The following is a 22,939-nucleotide window of genomic DNA, read 5'->3' as shown; positions in this document are numbered from 1 at the left end:
GTAAGAGGTAGACACACTCGGGAAGAATACGTCAGTCCGACGTCTCGTTACTCCGACTACGTGGCTACGTGTGCGGTTAGGGTTAGAGGTAGGGTTAGTATGGGGCGAGTCGGAAGAACGCACCGTCGGAGTAATGCGCGTCGGAACAACGCTACACACCCGACGCACTCACGCGTATGTATGTGCACGTCCATACACGTGCGGGTCCTCCACCTGTCCTTGCCCCAGCCCTGTTTGTACCGTACGCAAACATCGGAAGTCGTCCCTTATCTGTTGTCCTACCTTTAACCTCCACGACAGCGCCGGCGCTGCTGTTTCCGTCCTCGTCCTGGTCTTGGCTGTCTCGGTGCGGGTACGGCGCAAACTCCGCCTCCTTCTCGGGTGTGTCCGACTCTCCGTCGGAGCGCTCGTCGTAGTGGTGCAGGCGGGACCCTACCGCCTCCTGCTGGTGGAAAGCACCGTCGACGGAGCGCGGCTCCACCAGGCGGAACCCCGCCCTCCTCTCCCGCAGCGACTTGTTGGCACTCTCTCCCGGCGGAGGCTCCTCCCCCTCGGCCGTGCGGACGGACGCATCGGGTGGCGGCGTTGGCGGCAAGGCGTCGCCGATCTCCTCGTAAACGTGTTCGGAGTGCGAGTAGCCGTCGTACGGCTCTGAGTACGCCTCCTCTTCGGGCGGTTTGGCCTCGGAGCTCTCAGAGCTCTGACCGTCAGGGGAGGCGTTGGCCCCTTCCCCTCTCCCTCGGGAGCGGCACATGGGCTGGGCGTAGACGTAGTTGGAGTAGCCGCCGGCGCTGGGGCTGTTTCCGCCGCGGTCGCCCTGGTGGCCGTCCGTCGTCGTGTGCCGGACGCCGTCGGGCGACGGGGGTTCCCCGCCACGCGGGAGGGGCTGGGGCCGCGCCCTGGGGGGGGCGGCCAGGTGGGGAGGCACCGCCGCATACTGCTGCTCCGCCTCGGCGCTCTCCGTGTAGCCCTCCGCCTCCGGACGCAGCTGCACGCCATAGCTGCTCGCCTCGTCCTCCACCTGCGTACAATTACAATTTACAGTTTAGGCAAGCAGAATAAACAACAAGTTTAAAAGAGAGAGATGTTGCTGATGGGCAGACATCTACATATACAAGTAGTATTTTTATTACATTTTTTCATAAATTAGGGAGCCAAGAGGAAGAAGAGTCTAGGATGTGTTTGAAGTGTTGTCCAGGGTGTTTTAGCTTAAGGTGTGGTAAGTGTTGTCCAGGGTGTTTTAGGGAAGGTAGAAGAGTCTACGTGGGGTTTGGGAAGCCTCGCCCTGCTCGTACCTCCGGTTGGCCCTCGGGCTCCAGTGAGGTCATGGCGAGGCCGTCGTCGCCCTCGGCGCGGTCGCTGTGCGCGTGGAAGCCGCTCTCCGTGCTGGCGGAGCGGGCCAGCGCAGAGTCGTCGCGCTCCCGCGCATCCTCGTCCTCCCGCTCAGCATGCTGCTGTCTCTCCTGAGAGGTGGGCAGAGTACTGCATTAGTGCTTATTATCAACCATTATTTGGACCATTATTTCATACTTTCTTTTTTTTAATCTTGACATTTGAAAGTATTTTTGACCCGATTATATATGTAAGCCTATGTATATCTATATGTCTTCTTTTTCTTTTCTTTTTTTTGGAAAACGCATGTTTCTATGTCAGTGGCTCTCAAACTTTTTCACGTCAAGGACCCTCTTGTCTATTTGGCCGCCGACCCCCATCTCAAAATATTATGTATCAGAGACACCCCAGAAGTAAATATTTGAGTTACAACATGTTCGCTTTAAAAAGATATATTCAAAGATTTGTCAAAACAATATGATTTTTCAAAAATAGCAGATCTGCAAGCTCGCAGTGCGGCACCTCCTTGTGCCGCGCTGCGAGCTTGTAGATCTGCTATTTTTGAAAAATCTTGAAAATGTGCGCACATTTTTCAATATATAATTTTCAAAGCAAACTTTTGTAACTCAATTGTTTAATTTAATTTTGGGGTAAAAGGTTTGAGAACCACTGATTTAGAGGAAGGATTTAGAAGTCGGGTCAAAGATCGGGGGTCAAAGATATTCAAAGACTTGCACACATTTTCAAGATTTTTCAAAAATAGCAGATCTACAAGCTCGGTGCCACGCTTGTGAGCTTCTAGATCTGCTATTTTTCAATAGTTAAAGCATAAAATAATGGTTAAAGTGGTTAAAATCTAACGCAACTCAGGCCCATTCCAGGTATTTGAGGTGTAATGCATTGTAATGACCTTGCTCTCCTGTTGCAGCAGCAGCTGCTGTGCTGCTCGCTCCACCTCTCTCTGCTGCCTCTGCCTGAGCCTCTGCTGCTGGGCCCTGAGCCGCGCCTCGCTGTCCCCCTGGCGGCGGTAGCGCGCCACTGCAGGCCGGGGGATGGGCTGATGAGGAGGAGACTGGGCCCCGTGTGGCGCTGGCGCCCCCTCCAGGTCGGACCCCTCTGCGGACCTCCGCTGCTGCTGCTGCTGAGGGGCCCCTCTACTACTGCCTCCTGGGGGTGGTCACACAAGGTCATGAATTATTATTATTTTTTTAGTTCAGGATTAATTTGTCATGTAAATGTTTGCTATAGAGGGTATGCGCGTGACATCACATTTGCTGGATGTCATGTGGGAACACGCTACTGGGTGGCAAAAAACGAATTTCTGCCATTGACAGCCCATACATCCAAACAGAAAAGTCTTATCTGATTAGTATTAAACAAAGTAAACTCACCAACATTGTGGCTGTACGGAAAGCTTGAATTTTCCTCTATCTGCCAAGTTTTTGTTTCATAAAAATCCACCATAGGCATGTTATGCGCTACTTTCTGTCAAGACATTCTGTGCAGGTTTTTATTTTTCCAAGTGTCAGAGTTTGGAAGCACTCGTTTTCAACAACACAACATCCTGCTGCCTCCTGCATTATGTGCAAATTAGAAACAGGTGGTATGCAGGGCCATTGAGTGATTTGCAACGAGCACTTCCAAACTCCAGTGCTCCATGCTGCTCAATGTTTTGCCACTCAGTCTAGATTAGGGGGGGCGGGTCCCAGTGGACGTGCATAGTCATACGACATCATCATCATACCCAGAAGTTATGTGGGGAAAAAAAACGATTTTCTGATTTTTTGACAGGCCATACATCCAAACAAAAAAGTCCTTGTGTCTTTAAACAATGTTAAACTCACTTTGCCACTCACTTTTCCACTCGATTTGCCATTCACTTTATGCATGCGCGTACCCTCTATTAATGATTAAATTGTGTGTGTGTGTGTGTGTGTGTGTGTGTGTGTGTGTGTGTGTGTGTGTGTGTGTGTGTGTGTGTGTGTGTGTGTGTGTGTGTGTGTCAGAGATTCCGTTAGCCGGTATTTACCGGCCATTGGCCGGTTAAATGTTTAATTGGCCGGTAATTATAAAGTCCACCGGCCACCGTGGCCGGCTGGGAAAATGCCTCTTAGGCTATTTTATCATTTAATCTTATTATTCACATAATTATTTGTCTAAAGCAGTAAAGCTACAACCATTAAAACCTATAATAATTTTTAATTTGTATCATGTTCTGTGAGTCTGACGACAGCGGAGCTCCCCGCTGCTGCTGCTGCTGCTGCTGCTTCATGCTGCGCTGTGCGCATTAAATCAGTCTATATTCGTCGTACGATGGTTACGGCGCATTGAAAATATCAGAGCTTCAAGCTCACAACAGCGCTGTGAGCTTGTATGTCTGCTATTTTAGATACGCAGGACGGCCATACGGAGAAGCACACATCACGTTTCACCACTGACAATTCCAGCAGCTTGTCCAAATCAGCGCTATACAGCGTGGGTTTAGTGTTATGATCCGAACAGAACTGGGGTTCTTCCGAGGTAATCTAGACCAAGCTGGACCCAGTAGACGATAATAAAAAAGGGACCCGAACTCTGTGGAATCACATGGACGCAAATTACTTTCTGATCGCATGGATGTGATGCCACTGTGGTGGTCAAAGCAACAGACTAACAGAGGCAAGTCAACCTTCCTCCTTGCGCCATCATAACATAACATTAACAAAACAAAACAAAGGTTGTATATTTGCATATTAAGGTTTAATGAGACGTGAAGCCAAAATCATATACTATTAACTTATTAATTTGTAGGCCACTTTGTGGCAGAGCACGCAAACGGTTCGCTTGAGTTGCGTCCACTTTAACCTATTCACTTCTTTTTTGGCAAGCGATCTATGCCTACATAGTTAGGCTATTATTTCGTTAACTCAGGAAAATATTGCAATTGCATCTGTAATAAAGAGGAGCCCACCGCTAACATAAAATGGTGTAATTATCAGTTGGGTGCACCATAGCCTGACACTTCAGTCCGCACATCACCCCCCCCTGCTGGTGGGTGGTTTGTAGTGTGGACTGAAGCTGCACACATTTTAATCTATTTCGAAGGCGCCCGAAGAGCGGGCGCATTGAATGGGCCAATCAGGGTTGTATGCTTGGGGCACGTGTGTGGCTGCTCCGGTCCCAGCCCCCTCCAAACAGAGCTCTTGAGCTCACGTAAGACTCACTCGTGGACTCTGATTGGTGTCCTCTGCCCACGTGAGAGTCTAGTGGACTCTGATTGGTCCGTGAAAACTGTCATGGCGGAGTCAGACTTGACTCGTATTATTTTGATAAACTATGAAATAGTGCCGTTTCTTCACGTTTTAATACCATTTTGCACTAACGTAAACATGCAGACATATAATATGTTATGAGAAATAACGTATTTTTGCAATGTCACGCCACGTCGCCGTCACGCGTGTGTGTGTGTGTATGTGTGTGTGTGTGTGTGCATAGCATCCCCGGAATGTCAGACTCTCTCCCCCCACGTAGTGTGGTGTTGAGATGTCGGACGCTAGCAGTCAGGCAAGGTGCACCATGCACACGCACATACAGTATCTCATCTGCAAACACGTATGTGACGTTCATTATAATATGTCCGATAAATTAATTGATTGGCCGGTAAAATATAATCCTGCCGGCCAACGTGGCCGGCCCCAAAAATGCCTAGCGGAAACCCTGGTGTGTGTGTGTGCGCGTGCGTGCGTGTGTGTATGTTTGGCATTGCAAACAAAACTTGCACAGGACATATCTAGGATATTTTTTGTTACAATTTCTAATGGAAATGATGATGTTTATGCAAAGATAATTGCTCAAATAATTGCTCACCGCTTCCTCCTCCGCCGGGCGCCTCACAGCGCCTGTAGCGTGCTGCAGCGCCCCCAGGCTGCCGGCCGTGGTAGCTCTTCTCCTTGCCGCCGTGGTTGTGAGGCGGCCCCGGCTCGCCTTGGCCGAAGGGGGCGGCGCCGGCGTTGGCCCCGCCCACCTCCTCGCCCACCTCCTGGCCAAGCTCCACCTCCTGTGGGTTCATGGCTGCGCGGGATTGGTTCCCTGACGACGGTGACGTGAGATGAGTTTCAGGGATGCATCGGCGACGATCTCCTGAGACGCTCCGAATTCAAGGCGACGGCTGCTGAGACGACATCAACAGGAAGAGAGGGGACATGGATTATTAAGTTGTCAGAAAACTCTCTAGTCAGGTGATAAAAAGCGGCCTGCTCACTCCTCATGCATTGAAGTAAGCATGAGCTCAGTTCGGTGCTCTCCCCAAGTTGGCAGAGGGAGAGTAGCACCCAGGATTTGAGCTTAGGCAATAGAGGTTACGTGCGTGACATCACTGTTGCTGGAAGTTATGTGGGAACACGCCTACTGAGTAGCAAAAAACTAATTTCTGCCATTGACAGCCCATACATCCAAACATAAAAGTTCTATCTGATTGTATTAAACAAAGTTAACTCACCAACATTGCGGCTGTACTGAAAGCTTGAATTATCCTCTTTCTATCTGCAAAGTTTTTGTTTCATAAAAATCCACCATAGGCATGTTATGAGCTACTTTCTGTCAAGACATTCTGTGCAGGTTTTTATTTTTCCAAGTGTCAGAGTTTGGAAGCACTCGTTTTCTACAACACAACATCCTGCTGCCTCCTGCATTATGTGCAAATTAGAAACAGGTGGTATGCAGGATCGTTGAGTGATTTGCAACTAGCACTTCCAAACTCCAATGCTCCATGCTGCTCAATGTTTTGCCACTCAGTCTAGATTAGGGGGGCGGGTCCCAGTGGACGTGCATACCCTCTATTGGCACTGGGTGAAAATGGCTTACAAAATCGTAAAAATATCCACCTGTTTCCATGAGAATTTACTGTAGAATTATTTGTGGGACACTTCCGGAGAACAGCAGAGTGAGCAGACATACAAGCTCACATCGCGTCGCAGATGCAACCGTTGTGAGTTTGTAGATCACTCTTGGCTGCGGCGCCGGAACTGCCGCACTCCTTCTGCGCAATGCACGATGGGACGTTGGAAAGTTGTGGATATATTCCAAATGAAGTTGTCAGACTGATTTCAGTAATTTTTCTTTTTTATAAGATTAACGCATTGACCGCCAAAGACGCTAGATGGCGAGGAATAATATTCTATGATTAGCAGGTTAGTGAAAAACTCAAATGGTTCGTGGTCCCCCTGTCGGGGTCCTTGAGGGGTTTTCAGGGGGTTCCCCAGCAAAAATAGTTAACATACTGTAATATCACAATCATTTAAACAACTAAATCCATTTTACAGTGTACTATTTTTGAATTTTCAAAAATTGCTTTGGACAAAAATCTTCTCTTCTGGGGGTCTCCTGGCAAAAAAAAAAGAAAAAAAAAGAATATTTTCAGATGGGGGTCCGAGGGCAAATACATGTGGGGGTCCTTGACATGAAAGTGTTTGAGAATCACTGGCCTATAGCAGACAACAGAGCTCCACACAGTGGAGACTGTTTTCTATCCTCTCACCCTCGACGCACGCACACACACACACACACACACACACACACACACACACACACACACACACACACACACACACACACACACACACACACACACACACACACACACACACACACACACACACACACACACACACTCACACACACACACACACAGTGGAGGAGGAGGCATGGGAGGCTGCATGGTTGCCATGGCGATGGTGAGCGTAATGACTCCCCATGGGGGCGCAGGTGAGGATGGGGCTGACCTTTGTAGCAGGAGAAGCATCAGTGTTCTCACACCACCACACATCTCCCCTCCCCAATACAACACCAACCCCACACCCAACACCCCCACCCATGAGTCATCATGACTGGCGGTGGAAAGAGACAAAGTACATTTTACACGTGAGCACACAGTGTAGGAGAGATAAAACACACTGTAAATTAAGTAATGCATAACAGTAATTTAACTCTTGAGAGCATAAAATGAAACCAAATGGATTTTACGCTCTCAAGAGTTAAAGATCTATAAGGGTCCATTTGGTTTCCAACTCTCCATCATTTAGCTGGGGACCACCTGGAACGCCCTCAAGGACCACTGGTGATCCCTGGACCACTGGTTGAGAACCACTGTCTATACCACAGAATTATTTTGGGTGAAAATAACCAATCTCACAATCTTGCAAGCTTAGCGCAGCACAGGTATTAATAGCTGTGCCTACTTGGCAAATATATGTAATGCTCACTATAGTGAAATAATCTAATGCTCACTATTGAACTTTTTGGACTCCTCTGTCAACTTAGAGAAAGGTGTGAGAGCCATTTGTCACGCTGAGGAAGGAAGGATCTGGCTTGGTGTTGCCTGAACCTAACAAGCACTCCAAGCACCTGAAGAGCACTTCAGTGAAAAGCTTTTCATTAAATCTCCACTCCGATGTACGTGCGTGCGTGCGTGCATGCACGATATTCAGCTGACACATTGTGCAAGTTTGCCCGGCAATGAATAATTATGAATCATGTGTTTTAATGTATTTTATATATTTGTGGGGAATTGACAGCTCAGTCCTAATAATCCTCTCACCTGACTTGAGACTGTCTTAGCCAAATGCAGGCGGACAGAGAAACAAACATTCCTCTCAAACATTCCTTCAGTGTCAGCAGATGAAAACGTCACTCGCACCACATAATAAGACTTAAGAGGCCAACTTCAACCTAATATTCTTCAATAAAGAAGGGGGGGGGGGGGGGGAATAAACTTAAACTGCCACTCTGAATATCACCACTTTTGGGCAGACACCTTGTTTCTCCATATTTCAACTTTTTCTACAATTAATGCCATACTTTGTCGTATAATATAAGAATGTGTGTGGGACGAAGGTAGCAAACATAGCCGCTCTACAAGATCACAGCGCGTCACGCTAGTGATGCTACAATGCGTTGATCCTGCAGATCTGCTATTTTTATTTATTTATTATAATAATAAAAAATAAAAAAACATTTTTCACCCGGTGCCAGTTGCCCAAGCTGTAATCCTGGGTGCTACTCTCTCTCTGCCTCTGGGGAGAGCCTCGAACTGAGCTCATGTGTCCTTCAATGTATGAGGAGCTTCTTATCACCTGACAGGTGGACATATAGCGTGTGGAAGGAACATGTTATTCCAACCAGTTCCTTTCCCCTCCATCAGGCGCCCAGGCTGACCAGGGGGAGGCAGTATAGAGACCAAGATTACTGCAGATCTGCTATTTTTGAGGTGTTAAGGTTTTGAAAGTGAAAGTGGTTAATTCTGTCTTTCAGATCCATTTTAACAAATGAAAAGTAACAAGAGCTATACTGCCCTACAAAGGCAGAGTGCAGTAACTACGTTTTAGGACACAGCATCTTATTTGTGTCGCCCAAAGGTCAAATTAGCCTTTGTGATATTGGGGGATTGCTCAATAACAGATATACAATCAGTTTAATATCACTTTTATGCCTTTATCTCATTTGGCTGATCAGCTGCAACAATTTTAACCCATGTTTTAGTGAAATTATTGTACGTAGTTACTGCACTCTGCCTTTGAGGGCAGTATAGTGACAAGAACTGTTTTGGACTATACAAGGTTTTGATGATATGAAGGTATACGTACCATCGCAGCTTCTATTTCTTTTCCCACATCACTGTATGTCATGTATAACTCTCTCTGGCCTGCCAAAGATAACAACTGACAGACTACAACTTGTTAAAAATGTGGCAGCCAGAACTAAGATAAGAGAACATATTACTCCAGTTTTAGCGTCGCTACACTGGCTTACTTGTTTATAAAGCTCTCAATGGTCTGGCGCGTTCGAACCTCTATGACTGCCTACCTAGATACGTTCCAAATGTCCCCTCAATACTTATAGTGCAGACCTGCTCGAAGAGCCTAAAATGGCATATAAAGAAATATGGTGAAGCAGCATTCTGCTTCTACGGACCCGACAGCCTGGAATAAACCCCCACTACACCTAAAGCCCGTATCAGAGTCTACGGTGGAGACCTATCCACCGCAAATTTGAGGTGGAAAGCTTTCCACCTCAAGTCAGAAAATAAGTGCAGGCCATCATAGTCACGGCCCACGGTGAAGTCCTTTACCCCGTCTAGACCGGTTCAGGTCGACCAATCAGTGAACGGGGTGTAGAGCCTGCCTGTCTGATAGTAAAAACAGAGAGATGTGTTGGGACTCAGTGGAAAGCTCTCCACCGTGAGGAATGATGTAACGTTGTAGTTTCATGACTCAAAAAGACTCGAAAAGACTACACCGCGGTGTAAAGCCTTCCACCGCGGACGCGACTATGATACGGGCTTAACTCATTGACTGCCACCATTAAAAGTGAACTATCAAGCTAGGTTGCCAAGCATTTCTTGATTTCTTACCATGTTTACCATTTTTTTTTTTATTCTGTCTAATGATGACTATGTCATGCCATGGCCCAGAGGAAAGAGGATAACTTCTAGTTTCCACAGAAAAAATAATTATGTTTTTATCATGTACACTTCTTTAGTTATAGCCATTTGAAAACCCTTGTTTCACCAAAACCAAGCCCTCTCAGAATAACAACTGGAGAAAAATACGTTTTTGTGAATGGTCTCTTTTCAAGCAAACAACTAATTTTTTTTACTCACAGCTCTTTATTTATTACATGAGATGCTTACTTTATGATCTGAAACAAAACAATATTTTCTTACAGTGTAATGGGCACATTGTCTGTCCGTCCGTCACACGTCACACTTTTGCACGTCACATCGTATCTCCGCAACCGTTGCCCAGATCCATGCCAAATTTTGCACACACACTCCTTGCCTGCCAAACTACAACCTCCACCCATCAATTCTCACATGCCCCTCTTCTAGCGCCACCTTGAGGCCGATTCTTGCAAAACACATTTTTGGACACTGCTCCTACAAATTTTGCCCTAAAATCACGCAAATCGGTACATACTTGCTCTACACTGATGTCATCAACATGGAGCTCTCATTTAGCGCCACCTTCAGGCCAATTTTTCAAAACACATTTTTGGACACTACTCCTACAGATTTTGCCCTAAAATCACGCAAATCGCTACACAGTATGTGTACACTCATGTCATCAAAATGGATCTGTCCCATATAGCGCCACCATCAGGCCGATTTTTTCAAACACATTTTTGGACACTGCTCCTACAGAATTTGCCCTAAAATCACGCAAATCGGTACACAGTATGTCTACACTCATGTCATCAAAATGTGTCTGTCTATCATCGACGTCGAGCACCGCTTGCATGCTCATAGTCAATCTCTGCGTGGTACCGTTCGAAACAAAGCCTCCTGTGCAAAGGCACAAGACACAGATGGCAGTAGAATGAGGTCTCACTCCTTTTCTTGTGTATTTTGCTGCAGATGTAGCAGACCCTTGTAGGGTTTCTCCTTCGTGGTCTGGGCGGTATCTTTTCAGGGACATGGGCTGACCTCCTCACAGTCCGAGAATCGGGCCAGAGGGGTTGGGTGGGTCGCGGGGTGCACCAGGCTTCGACAATGGCTTCGGTGAAGCTCAAGCCAACACAAACACATCAACAACACAGCAACACCTCCCAGATGAAAGCATTGACAAATCAACACTCAAAATGTTATAAAAGTTTCAACATGAACTTACCTCAGTGTGATGAGGAGAGCGTTGGTGTAACACACACACAGAGAGAGAGAGACAGATAATTCCAGTGCCGTTTAGTGTCAGTAGATCAGTAATCCTATAGTTTCATTCGTGTAGTTTTCTTTTTCTTTTTTCGTTGTTTGTGAGCGGGTTTCATGCCCTCACCGCGGAAGCCTAAGGCCCCGGCCGGGCACAGCAAGCGCCCGACGGCTAGCCATGGTTCACCGGTCGCCTCTAGTTCTGGTTCCCGTCGCGAACCAGCCCGATCCTGCCCTGGACGCGGGCGAGGTAGAGGGGCTAGAGGGCCTCCATCGAACCCCGGTCCTGGTCAGACCACCATGGATGCCTTTCTAATCGCCAATTTGCCCCGTCCGGAGACGGATACGGAGTACGAGACGGAGGAAGAAGAGGCGGCACCAAAATCAAATGATGTGTACAGGTCCGTGTCCGAGGACTTCTCCGATGCAGATGATGTCATCGGCAGCACTGGTGATGGAAGTGCTTCCATCACCAGTGCTTCTCTGTCAGGCACTGGGACACAGAGACCTTCAAGCAAAGGAACAGGCAAAGGTAAGATAAAAATAATGATATTTTATATATATATATGTATATATATATATATATATATATATATATATATGTGTGTGTATATATATATATATATATATATATACATATATATACATATAATATATATATATATATATATATATATATATATATATATATATATATATACATATACACACATATATATATATATACACACATATATATATATAAAATATCATTATTTTTATCTTACCTTTGCCTGTTCCTTTGCTTGAAGGTCTCTGTGTCCCAGTGCCTGACAGAGAAGCACTTCCTTGATCAGCTTCTGAAAACGCATACCAAAATAAAATAAATGATTTACTCCTCAAATTGAATGAAAAGTTCTGTTTCCATGTGTGTGTGTGTGTGTGTGTGTGTGTGTGTGTGTGTGTGTGTGTGTGTGTGTGTGTGTGTGTGTGTGTGTGTGTGTGTGTGTGTGTGCACGCGCGCAATGTGTGCTGCATGTGCACAACTTATGCGCAAAGAAAGAGTCATCTTTGCTCTCCGGGGGGTGCCACTCAAAATCACCAGTGCTGCCGATGACATCATCTGCATCGGAGAGGAGAAGTCCTCGGACACGGACCTCATCATTTGATTGAGTGAATAATTTAGCGAAAGTTAGCTCAGGAAAGTAGGCTACGAAGTGATGCGCTGTGAACTTGTACTGACTGCTATCTGCTGTTTTTGAATGGATCAATGATATGGATTAGGATAATACATACATCTCACTCTGGGACTGGGAGAGATAGTGAGTCTCGATATTATCTCTCGGCGACATGGGCATGGCAGAGCGTTCTTCGCGTGGCCTCGCGGGACGGCGAGCCACCGATTCCGGCGTGAGGAGTGCGGGCAGTGGAGCCGTGTCTGCCCGCGGTGTGTGTTGTTGGGACGGCGACGCCGCCTCTTCTTCCTCCGTCTCGTACTCCGTATCCGTCTCCGGACGGGGCAAATTGGCGATTAGAAAGGAATCCATGGTGGTCTGACCGGGGTTCGATGGAGGCCCTATACCTCGCCCGCGTCCAGTGCAGGATCGGGCTGGTTCGCGACGGGAACCAGAACCAGAGGCGACCGGCGAACCATGGCTAGCCGTCGGGCGCTTGCTGCGCCCGGCCGGGGCCTTAGGCTTCCGCGGTGTGGGCATGAAACCCGCTCACAAACAACGAAAAAAGAAAACTACACGAATGAAACTATAGGATTACTGATCTACTGGACACTAAACGGCACTGGAATTATCTGTCTGTCTGTCTCTCTCTCTGTATGTGTGTGTTACACCAACGCTCTCCTCCTCACACTGAGGTAAGTTCATGTTGAAACTTTTATAACATTTTGAGTGTTGATTTGTGAATGCTTTCATCGGGGAGGTGTTGCTGTGTTGTTGATGTGTTTGTGTTGGCTTGTTTTGGTATAGAGAGGCCTGAGAGGCCGGGCGGTTGCTACGAGGCTCTGATGTAGCCATTGTTGTCTTGCTGTTTTGGTAAACTTTTTTTGTAGAGACTTTGAACTTTTTTGCGTGTATATGGAGCTGTGTGTGGGTTAGGGTGACTCAGTGCAGCAGGTCACAGCTTTTCAAGTGAAAATGTTTTTGATTCATGCAGAATGGTCTGCTTGAAGATCTGCTTGTTTTGTTTTCATTGTCTGACACCACCACTGCTGCGGCCGCGCCGCACTGTGTCGGCGGAGCCGTGTCCTGATAAATGAGTTCACTTTGGGTTCATGGGGAGGTCGATTTCTCCTTTGTTTTCAAACAAGCTGACTTTGATGTGTGATTTTTAACCACCCTTTTATCATAGCAACATGACATTTTGTCACAGGCTAGAGGAAAGTGTACTTTTGCATAAACCTTGAAAACAGCCCCTACTCGTGAAACTCGGGCGTCGCAGCCTCAGACAACGGGAATAACTCGGGAAACTCGTGGCGGCGCAGTCAATGAGTTAAGACAGGCAGCCTCTGTGGATAGCTTTAAAGCACAGCTCAAGACCTATTTCTTCACTCTTGCTTTTAGCAGAATTTTTAAATCTGTGCTGTTATTCATGTCTGCACTGTTCTGAAAATGTTGTTATGATAGAGTCCTTATTGATTTTTAAATGTTTTTACTTTTCTGTTCTGCATTACTGTAATCATGTGTACTTTTTCTGTTACGCACTTGTGCTTCATTTCTTCTCTGTAAAGCGCTTTGAGCCGCATTTCATGTGATGAAAGGTGCTATACAAGTTTTATTATTATTATTATTATAACATTCTCCAAGAGCATCCGCCCCTAACAACAACAGAAGGCCCTGTGCTAAAGGAGGTCAGTGACTTTAAATACCGGGGCACATGGGTCGGCTCCACAGAGAAGGACCTTAAAGTGAGGAAAGCACTTGCTTGGAGAACTCTTAATAGCATGACCAGTGTGTGAAAATCCAACCTCCCCCGACACATCAAGATCAGTTTCTTCTCTGCGACCGTGGAGTCCGTTCTCCTCTACGGCTGTGAACGCTGGACACTAACGCAAGCCCTATAGAAGTCCCTGGACCGGTGTGTTACGTGTGGTGGTACTGAACATCAACCAGGATGAGCACATCACCAACAAGGCTATCAGAGAGGATAGCAGTCGGGAGGATGAGAGGATGAGTGTTGTTTTGACAGATTGATTAGATCTTCAGTGTATCGCAGAGGTGGTAAAAGTAATCAAATGTTTTACTATACTGCAATGTAGAAACATTGATTGATTGAAGACTTAATTAGAAGTTTGCATAGGAAAAGGTACAGTTTCATGACGGTACAGTTCACTGGTACAAGGTCTACTAAAAGGAGATCCATGAAAAGACTAAGCTTATTTCCACAGGAAACCATAAAACACACTCTGTTACAAGTAGGAGTCCGGAATGTGTAAATTTGTTAAAGTACAAAAATTAGTACAATATTTGCAACAGACTAACACTGAAACTTTTCAGATAAAATATGACTAATACTAAGTGAAATTCTATTCAAAAGACTATAGCTCAAAGTCCATAAAAAATGCTGTCAAAGTGAACAGTCTTGTGAACACATGTCCTCCACGTTATCTACAACAGACATCAACAAGACGTCACCTTCTGCAGAGCCTCAAGGACTTTTAGTTTAGTTTAGTCCTCTGGTTCTCACAGAGGAGCGCGTTTGTGACCCAAATCTGGGTGGGGAAGTGAAAGGCCACCAATGACCCTGTCCCCTCCCCCCAACACCGCCTCTGGTGTCCTTGAGCAAAGTACTGAACACGGAGGCACTGTTCACGCAACGCTGTTTTCTAGAGAAACCAGCCGTTTAGACGGGAAGAGTGTTTTTAGCAGGTCTTTCAGTCTGAGTGTATTAAAAAGGCAACTGGGTTAAGGCAGCGGAAGCTTGTGATTGGCTGTGCGAAGGTGCCAAAAGTTGGGGGGAAGGACATACACCTAAACCTAACCTTAGCCCTAACCCTAACCTCAGTAAAACTAACGCTGGTTAATGCTAACCTGGTGAAATGCTAACCTGCCAATGCCAACGCTGGTGAATGCTAACCTGGTGAAATGCTAACCTGCCAATGCCAACGCTGGTGAATGCTAACCTGGTGAAATGCTAACCTGCCAATGCCAACGCTGGTGAATGCTAACCTGGTGAAATGCTAACCTGCCGACGCTGGTGAATGCTAACCTGGTGAATGTTAACCTGGTCAGACCAATGGGAGCTCATCTCCAACTTAACCGAGGTGCTTTTTTTATGCACTCGGACTGGAAGACCTGCAAAAAACACTGTCCTGTTTAGACGACCACGGTGAATCTAAACCAAGAAGAATGTACGGTCATCTACCTCATTTTCGGAGCCAAACTGCAGCTGGAAGTTCGGTGGAATGCATTGGAGTCAATGGAAGCATGTGGACCAGCTCATGAACAAACACTGTTCCTGAACGATTGAGACCTTTATAAAATACTCGGCACAGGAAAATAAAAGAAAACAAAAACATTTTAGCAGACCTTGTATTGTACTGTACTGTACTTCCCTGTACATGTCTCTGCAAACTGTTAATAAAGTAATCAACCAATACTGAAAATCAGAAATATTCTCACGGGTGAAAGTCTGGAATTCAAAATGTAGGCTAAAAATATATATAGGCCTACAAGTACCTAAAAGTAGAAAGTACTCATTATGCAGAATGTCCCATTTGACAAGTTTTCAAATGTTTAAAAAATCTATTGAAAAATAAGACTGTGGTTGTACTGGTGAGCTCCCAGTGTGTGTGTGTGTGTGTGTGTGTGTGTGTGTGTGTGTGTGTGTGTGTGCGCGTGTGCGTGTGCGCGCGCGTGCGTGCGTGCGTGCGTGTGTGAAGCAGAGCGTTAATGAAAGTGCTACTCATGCTCACCAACTGCCAAAGAGTAAATAATGGTCAAAAAGCTGCAACAGTGTAGCCAGAACCCATTAGACAAGACCCATGTCTAGACAGCTCACCTCATACAGAGACACACACACACACACACACAGTGACACACGCACGCACGCACACACACATGTATTAACATAAAATAAAATAAAATATTAAAATGGTACAGGCTATAATCGATAATGTCACGTTGCTGCATCGATGCAGAACCGTGTACAGCCGAATCGCGACGCTTTGCTGAATCGATTATTTTTGACCACCGGTGGTTCCGCCACACCCAGGTACATACAGTAGAGCGGACACTCATTTCCTGCGGTCCACGGTACACATCCTTTCATCTCGTTACCACGGTAACCAAGCCAGTGTGTGCCCTATGACCTCTGCGGTGCTGTCTCCATCAGTAGAAGAAGTGGGTGACAAATCATCAGACCGCTGCCTGCACCACATGTCCTCGTTCCCCCAGCACAACCCCAGAGGGAAGCACGGCCATATATGGTTAAGTACGACATGATAGAGACAGAGAGCCTTGCTTCCATTGGTGGAGATCAACAAAGTACACCTTGAACTGTAGGCCTACTTAAAGATATAGTATGTAACTATACAGGGTTGACACTAAGGTCTCAGAGGTACAGGTAATGTTCTACTTGCCCAAAGGTCATCAAAAAGGGCACCAAAAAATATGAGGAAAAAAAAGAACACAAGCCAAGCCGATCATCATCATAATAACTAATATGTAGCCTATTTGCTACACCTAAAAGTAATCACGACATGCATGCGTGATGACTGATCAATGGTTGTGATGTCTGCTCAATGGCTTCATCCATTTGATCCGGGGGCGGGGCCGCAGCGCAGTCCGCGACTGCACTCACTCACAGACACTCACCCACAGTGTAGATTCGATGGTCATAGACTGATCTGATGCATTGCAAAAGTAAGAATCAAATGTTTTCCCACCTCATGTGAATTAACTTATCCCTGCCAAGCTCTGACTGATTCATATTTAGTTGTCGCGGTGGGCACCAACAGCCAGTTGTGTGTCGGGCACCAAAATGGGTTGCAGCGGCCCTGTATAGGCGGTTGCGTTCCCTCACAAACGAGCACTTGCCCGGTCGGGGCAACCTCAAAGCATACTCCACCTGCTCGATAGTTTAATTTACCTGCCAGGGGTAGGTGGGCAATGAAAATCGCAGACCTACAAGCTCACAATGGAACGGCTAGTCCGACATTTTCCCCCAAATCCACGATTCTCATTGAGTAAACAGTGTGAGGAGCTCCTCCATGTGTGTACAGTGACTTTGCGCTGGGTGACCCCACGTCACGGCGCTCATCGCCATGGATACCGGCTAATCCATCACATCCAACAGGAGCGTCACCCCTCCCTCCCTCCCTCTCTCCCATGTATCGATTACTTCCAGAGTACACAGCCCACAGCAGGGCAATGTCACTGTGTTGTGTTTGTTCGCAGCGCTTTATTTCTGGACGGCGTTATGATTGTTGATCACACGTAGTTATTGTGGACAAGCCGAGTGCTGGGGGCCTGTCTGTCTGCCGCGATCGTTACGATGGAAATTATTTGTGATTATTTTTGTATAGTCGTCGTTTTACGTTAATCTGCACAAATTCAATGTTGAAACATTTTTATACGATTAAAAGAAAATGCGGAAATAGACAGATCTGCAGAATTACAACGCACGATTGTAGATCGGATTTTTGAATTCGCAAGTGGAGTAGAAGTATAAAGTAACGAGGAATGGAAATACTCAAGAAAGGTTAAAGTAGGTGCTCGGGTGGCGCAGTGGTAATGTACCTGCCCACCAGCGTGGTGGTTGTGGTTTCAAAGCCACCGCGGTACATCCGACTTTGTCGAGCGTCTACAACTACATGAACACCCTTTGTTAGCCTCCTGGTTGGTCCCTGACTGACCAACCAGCAGGCTCTATCTGCCTTGTCCCGCCCTGGTTCAGCCTTTTTTATGTTGAATTAGCTAAAGCATAATTTTTGGAGAAATAAAAACATTTAAAAACATGCTGATTCACTATGCTGCCACTGAGCAGCTCCAATTGACTGAAACAAAGTTTGAAATTAGAATTGAGCACACAGAATAACAATATGAATCAACTGAATTAACATGGCAGTGGATGGAATGTCCCACTGAATGTCCCACCAAGACACAGCAACCAATGGGTGTGGAGAGGGGCAGGACAATTGGGCGGGACTTGACAAAGGGTGAAGAGGAGGTAAACCGGGCAAAGAGGAGGGTCATCAAGGAGCGTTGGGCGGGAGGAGTAAGATGATGCCTCTACGTCTTCCTGGTAGGGGCTCCTCACTGGCAGTTGAGTCAGTTGGATACAACAGCAGTGACAGCACAAAAATGTGTGTGGGGAGGAATTAATTGGAATAACGACTAAATTGGGGGATAAAAGGGGATAAAAGGTAGGTTACTTTGAAATGGTACTGCGCATGGTTACTTTGTACCATGGGGGGTGGCGCAAAATCTACAGTATGTTTGATAGGAACTTTATTTATTTACAATAGATTTTACTGTACATTAATCACTAATTCTAGCATCCCTCATTGGTGGGGAATGTTAGCTGAAAATAGCAGATCTGCAAGCTCATAACAGGTCGTGCTCGGCTTGTTGTGAGTTTGCTTGTAGATTGGCTATTTTCAGAGATTTGGTGTAGTAGTAGGTGTAGAAGTATTGAGGGTTCAGGTGGCTAAATGTCTGAAAGTACACATTAACATGAATACAACACTGCGCTCGCTAAGCAACACTGATGACAGTGCTGTAGAACAAGTCTATGACACCGTCTATGAAATCTATGAGATTCTATGACACAGTTATCCACTTAAGGGGTTTAAGTCTTCTGGGGGGAATGATCCCCAAAAAATTGCCAATCTACAAGCTCGCAGAGCCAAGGGACTTGGTGTACTGTACTATAGACTGAAAAAGAACACACCCTCTAAGTGGTTAAACTGAAGTTATATTGATAATATATTGAAATTCCAAATATTATCGAAGTATTCTGAGGCACCACCTGGACTTGCGTCACGGCACCCTAGGGCAGTGGTTCTCAACCTGTGGGTCGGGGGTCCCCAAATTATTTGGGGGGGGGGGGGGGGGGGGGGGGGGGGGGGGGGGGTCCCCAGATGATTAACTTAATGTGCCACATTGTTTTCTCACTGAACTGTAAACAAACCAAACAAGTTAAGGACTTTTTAATACCTCTAAAATGACAAATTAAACATTGGCCAAATTGGTGAAATATTAGAGGCAGAAATGTGTGAAAATAGCCGCTCACAACGCCTCGCAAGGCAAGGCGTTGTGAGCATGTAGATCTGCCATTTTCACAATAGAACCGTGTTATACAAAATGCCAACTCTTAGTGCTCGAAAGGGTGGGGTGGGGCCGGGGGGTGGTCCTCAGTTAAAATACAGGTCTATGATTATTTTGGGGGTGGCGGCCTGAAAAGGTTGAGAACCACTGAAGACTGAGAAAACCCTGATCCAAGGCTTTCTCCCTGTTTCCCCCTGAGAACCATCCTCCTAGTGTGGGGATTTAAGGGGAGCAAATGCTAATTTCGTGCAAATTTGTCTTTAAGCGCAAAATTTTGCACAGATGTAGCCCAGGGCTTGATTTAGCTAGGGCGCCCGAGCCGACGACCTTCGGGGTCCCACAGCGGCCAAATCAAGTTGGGCTCCCATTGACTTTCTGGAGGAAAATACCCAGAAAAACATTTTTTTCTGGGTATTTAAGTAGGATCTGAGGGGTCTAAATAGGGGTTTGTCATGATGCTGAATCCATTGCAGGTATTTGTTTTGCACAAAAAACATTCCTTGGGCTAGAAATGGCCTCAGAAAACGATGCATGTATGGGTGAGGATTCATGTTAGTCGGAGGCCTTAGGGTTTTTTTTTCTCGTGCTAATCAGTCTAAAAGTGCAAAATTTTGCACAGATGTAGCTCAGAGCATGCTCTAATGATTTAGCTAGGGCGCCCGAGTCTGCAACATTCGGGGTCGCCACAGCGGCCAAATCAAGTTAGGCTCCCATGGTTTAGTGATGAAAAGTGATGAGTAATCACTTTTCAGAGTTTTGTGGGTGTTTTCTGGAGCTGTGGTGACCCCGAATGTCACCGACTCGGGCGCCCTAGCTAAATCATTAGAGCATGCCCTGAGCTACATCTGTGCCAAATTTTGCACTTTTAGACTGATTAGCACGAGAAAAAAAACCCTAAGGCCTCCGACTAACATGAATCCTCACCCATGCATGCATCGTTTTCTGAGGCCATTAACAAATGCCTGCAATGGATTCAGCATCATAACAAACCCCTAGTTAGACTTAGACCCCTCAGATCCTACTTAAATACCCAGAAAGATTTGCAAAATGTTGCGCTTTAAGATAAATTTGCACGAAATTAGCATTTGCTCCCCTTAAATCCCCACACTATCCTGCACCCTCATGTTTCGACTCTGGGCAGAGCAGCAGTAAAGCCGCGAGGAACACCTGCTATGCTACCAAGGCTTTCCCTGCTCTCACTACTCTGACATTGTTTACGTGGGTGGTTTCTCCAAACCTTTTCCATTTCAAGGACCCTGTGGTTTACTATGCAATAGGCCCAGTGGCTCTCAACCTGTGGGTTGGGACCCCCAGGGGGTCCCCAAATTATTTGGTGGGGGAGTCCCAGATGAGCTTCTAGTTCGGCTATTTTTCCCCCAATATGTATCAGTGGAACCAAGTCGGACCCCCAGTTGAAGACCCCTGGCTGGCCCTGCACTATAGAGAACAATGTCTATATTAATCAGATTTTCTATCTACGACAGACAGACAGATTGTAAGATGGCAGGCAGACAGACAGAGACAGACAGACAGACAGACAGACAGACATGGATAGATAGAACTCAGTTCTCCTTAACCTATGTCATGGTGAACCCTTGCGCTCACAGCCGCCCAGGCTGCTCAGTCTCTGTAGTAACAAATTAACAATACTCTTTCGCTACTCACCAAAGCAAAGACTGTTCCATGATGTTGAAAGCCTAATTTCCTTAGTGGGAACACTCGGAGCCCCCACCTCACGTCTAAAATACACCTTTTAGACAGAAAAGAAAATATTTCACTGGATTCTTTTAGCAACTCCACAGCGCCCTCTACAGGTCTTGTCCATAGAAATGTCCATTGACCAGTTTTTGCCTCCCGGCGTAATATTTTCTTTTCTGGGTGAAGAATAAAGTGTATTTTAGACGTAAGGTGGGGGCTCTGAGTATTCCCACTAGGGACAGTAGCCTTTCAACTGCATAAATCCGTCTTTTTTCCGGCAAGTAGCTAAAGTGAATCTTTTATTTTTTACTACAGACGACAGGGTGCGCAGCCTTTGCCTCTGGCGCACCACATCATGGGTGACATAGCGTCAAGGAGAACTCCTTCTAACGCTCTATGGATGGACCAGACCAGAGCTAGGAGGATGCTACCCAATCCATCCATCCTCCCTCCCCTTTCCCTCTAAGAACAAGCCACCCATCCCAGATGAAGGTGAACTTGTTCCACACGGTCCAGTCAGACAGTCCAGACATGCAGCTGGCGACATATGTTATAACAATATAGCCTATATATCGGCCTATATATAGCATATAACATATGTTACATCGTAATAACACCGTTATAACAAATACAGCGCGTATCGCGGTTTGTGGTCCCTGGCTGTACTCATGTCTGTCATTCTGGCCGCTATCAGCAAGAATGCGAGGCTGTCTATTAGATCGTAGCCAATATATAAACCGGCCTGTATGTAGATTCTATACAGATATATTTGGGGAGGGATCAGGCCTATAATGTGTGATCAACCGTCACAAATCACTGGAGTGCAACGTTACGAGCGGTGGATATGGCCATGCGAATCACAGTGTACAGTGTTAAATCACTTCAGTTTACATGACTATACTGATGGATATAACATTGTCATTGTCAACAATCGCGTCAACAAAGTGCAACGCAGTCGGGATTTAAAGCAGAACCCATGCAGTTTGTTCCAGTTTCAGCCTGGATGAGAGACTGTCAAGGCTATCAGCATCTTCACCATCCGCCTCGATTCACAAACAGTTAAATGAATGAAAGAGAAAACACCCCAATCTTTCTCTCCTTTGTGTCCGTCAATAATAATACAACTAAAGCTCCGTGTCTGCATGTGACAGTGCTGTAATATTTAGTCCAACGGGCGTCTAACGGTACCGTCTGGTTCTACACTAGAACATGCATGAACTGAACTGGACTCACCTGTTTTTTATTCCGCTGATGTTTTGCAAGCTTCCGATTCCTTCCACCACCACCAGACCACCACTCCCTGCAAATCCACCATCTTCCCCCTCTCTCTCTCTCTCCCTATCCCTCTCTCTCTCTCTCTCTCTCACTCTCTTTTTCTGCCTGCCTCTCTCTCTTTCCTTCGGTTGAGTTCGGCAGCTGTCGGTCCAATCCGCCCCTCCCCTTTTTTTTATTTGTCAAAGCCTAATTTATTATACCGGGTGCGGCGGGTGGTACGAACGACGGTGTCACTTAAAATGGGGAGGGGGGCTTAGACAATCGACTGGCTTTGTCGTTTCATTCATGAAATGCTTTTTCTATTGAGATGGATTTGCACCCGCACCCCCTCCCTCTCTCCAATCCCCTCCCTCCCCATTTAGGCCTAGTTGCATTTATTAAGACACATTACGAGATTGAGATTTTCAAAGACTACCCCCATTTGATTTTAATTTAGACAGCCAATTATTTTGTATTTCTCCCAGTCGCTATTCGAATAAAATCCTCCCCACAGACATTTCTGTCACTGCTGTTGCATCCTATACCGACTCAATATTTCCTACATAAATAACTTTTTTTTTTAATTATTTTTTTCTTTATTTTCCTTATTTTTGCTTTTTGTGCTGTTCTCTGTATGTAGCATATGCCCACACTGTAATATTTTTAATTGATAAATTACTATTGTTATAAACTCTCTCAGATTCATTCATTTTGTGTC

General features: G+C 46.1%; 1 protein-coding gene across 1 annotated transcript in view; it reads right to left on the bottom strand.

Moving 5' to 3' along the window:
- apba1a (amyloid beta (A4) precursor protein-binding, family A, member 1a) overlaps positions 1 to 5,380 on the bottom strand; it is a gene marked incomplete at both ends in the record, with an annotated part of 30,532 nt that extends 25,152 nt beyond the window's left edge. The window contains 4 exon segments of the mRNA XM_080738768.1: positions 283 to 1,021; positions 1,296 to 1,463; positions 2,267 to 2,499; positions 5,179 to 5,380. Of these exon segments, the coding sequence (XP_080594894.1) occupies positions 283 to 1,021; positions 1,296 to 1,463; positions 2,267 to 2,499; positions 5,179 to 5,380 (1,342 nt within the window).
- Positions 5,381 to 22,939: the final 17,559 nt, after the last annotated feature.

The sequence above is a fragment of the Nannobrachium achirus genome (genome assembly GCF_963921795.1).
Source record: "Nannobrachium achirus genome assembly, chromosome: 12".
Taxonomy (NCBI): Eukaryota; Metazoa; Chordata; class Actinopteri; order Myctophiformes; family Myctophidae; genus Nannobrachium; species Nannobrachium achirus.
This window is presented reverse-complemented; position numbering and strand designations above follow the sequence as displayed.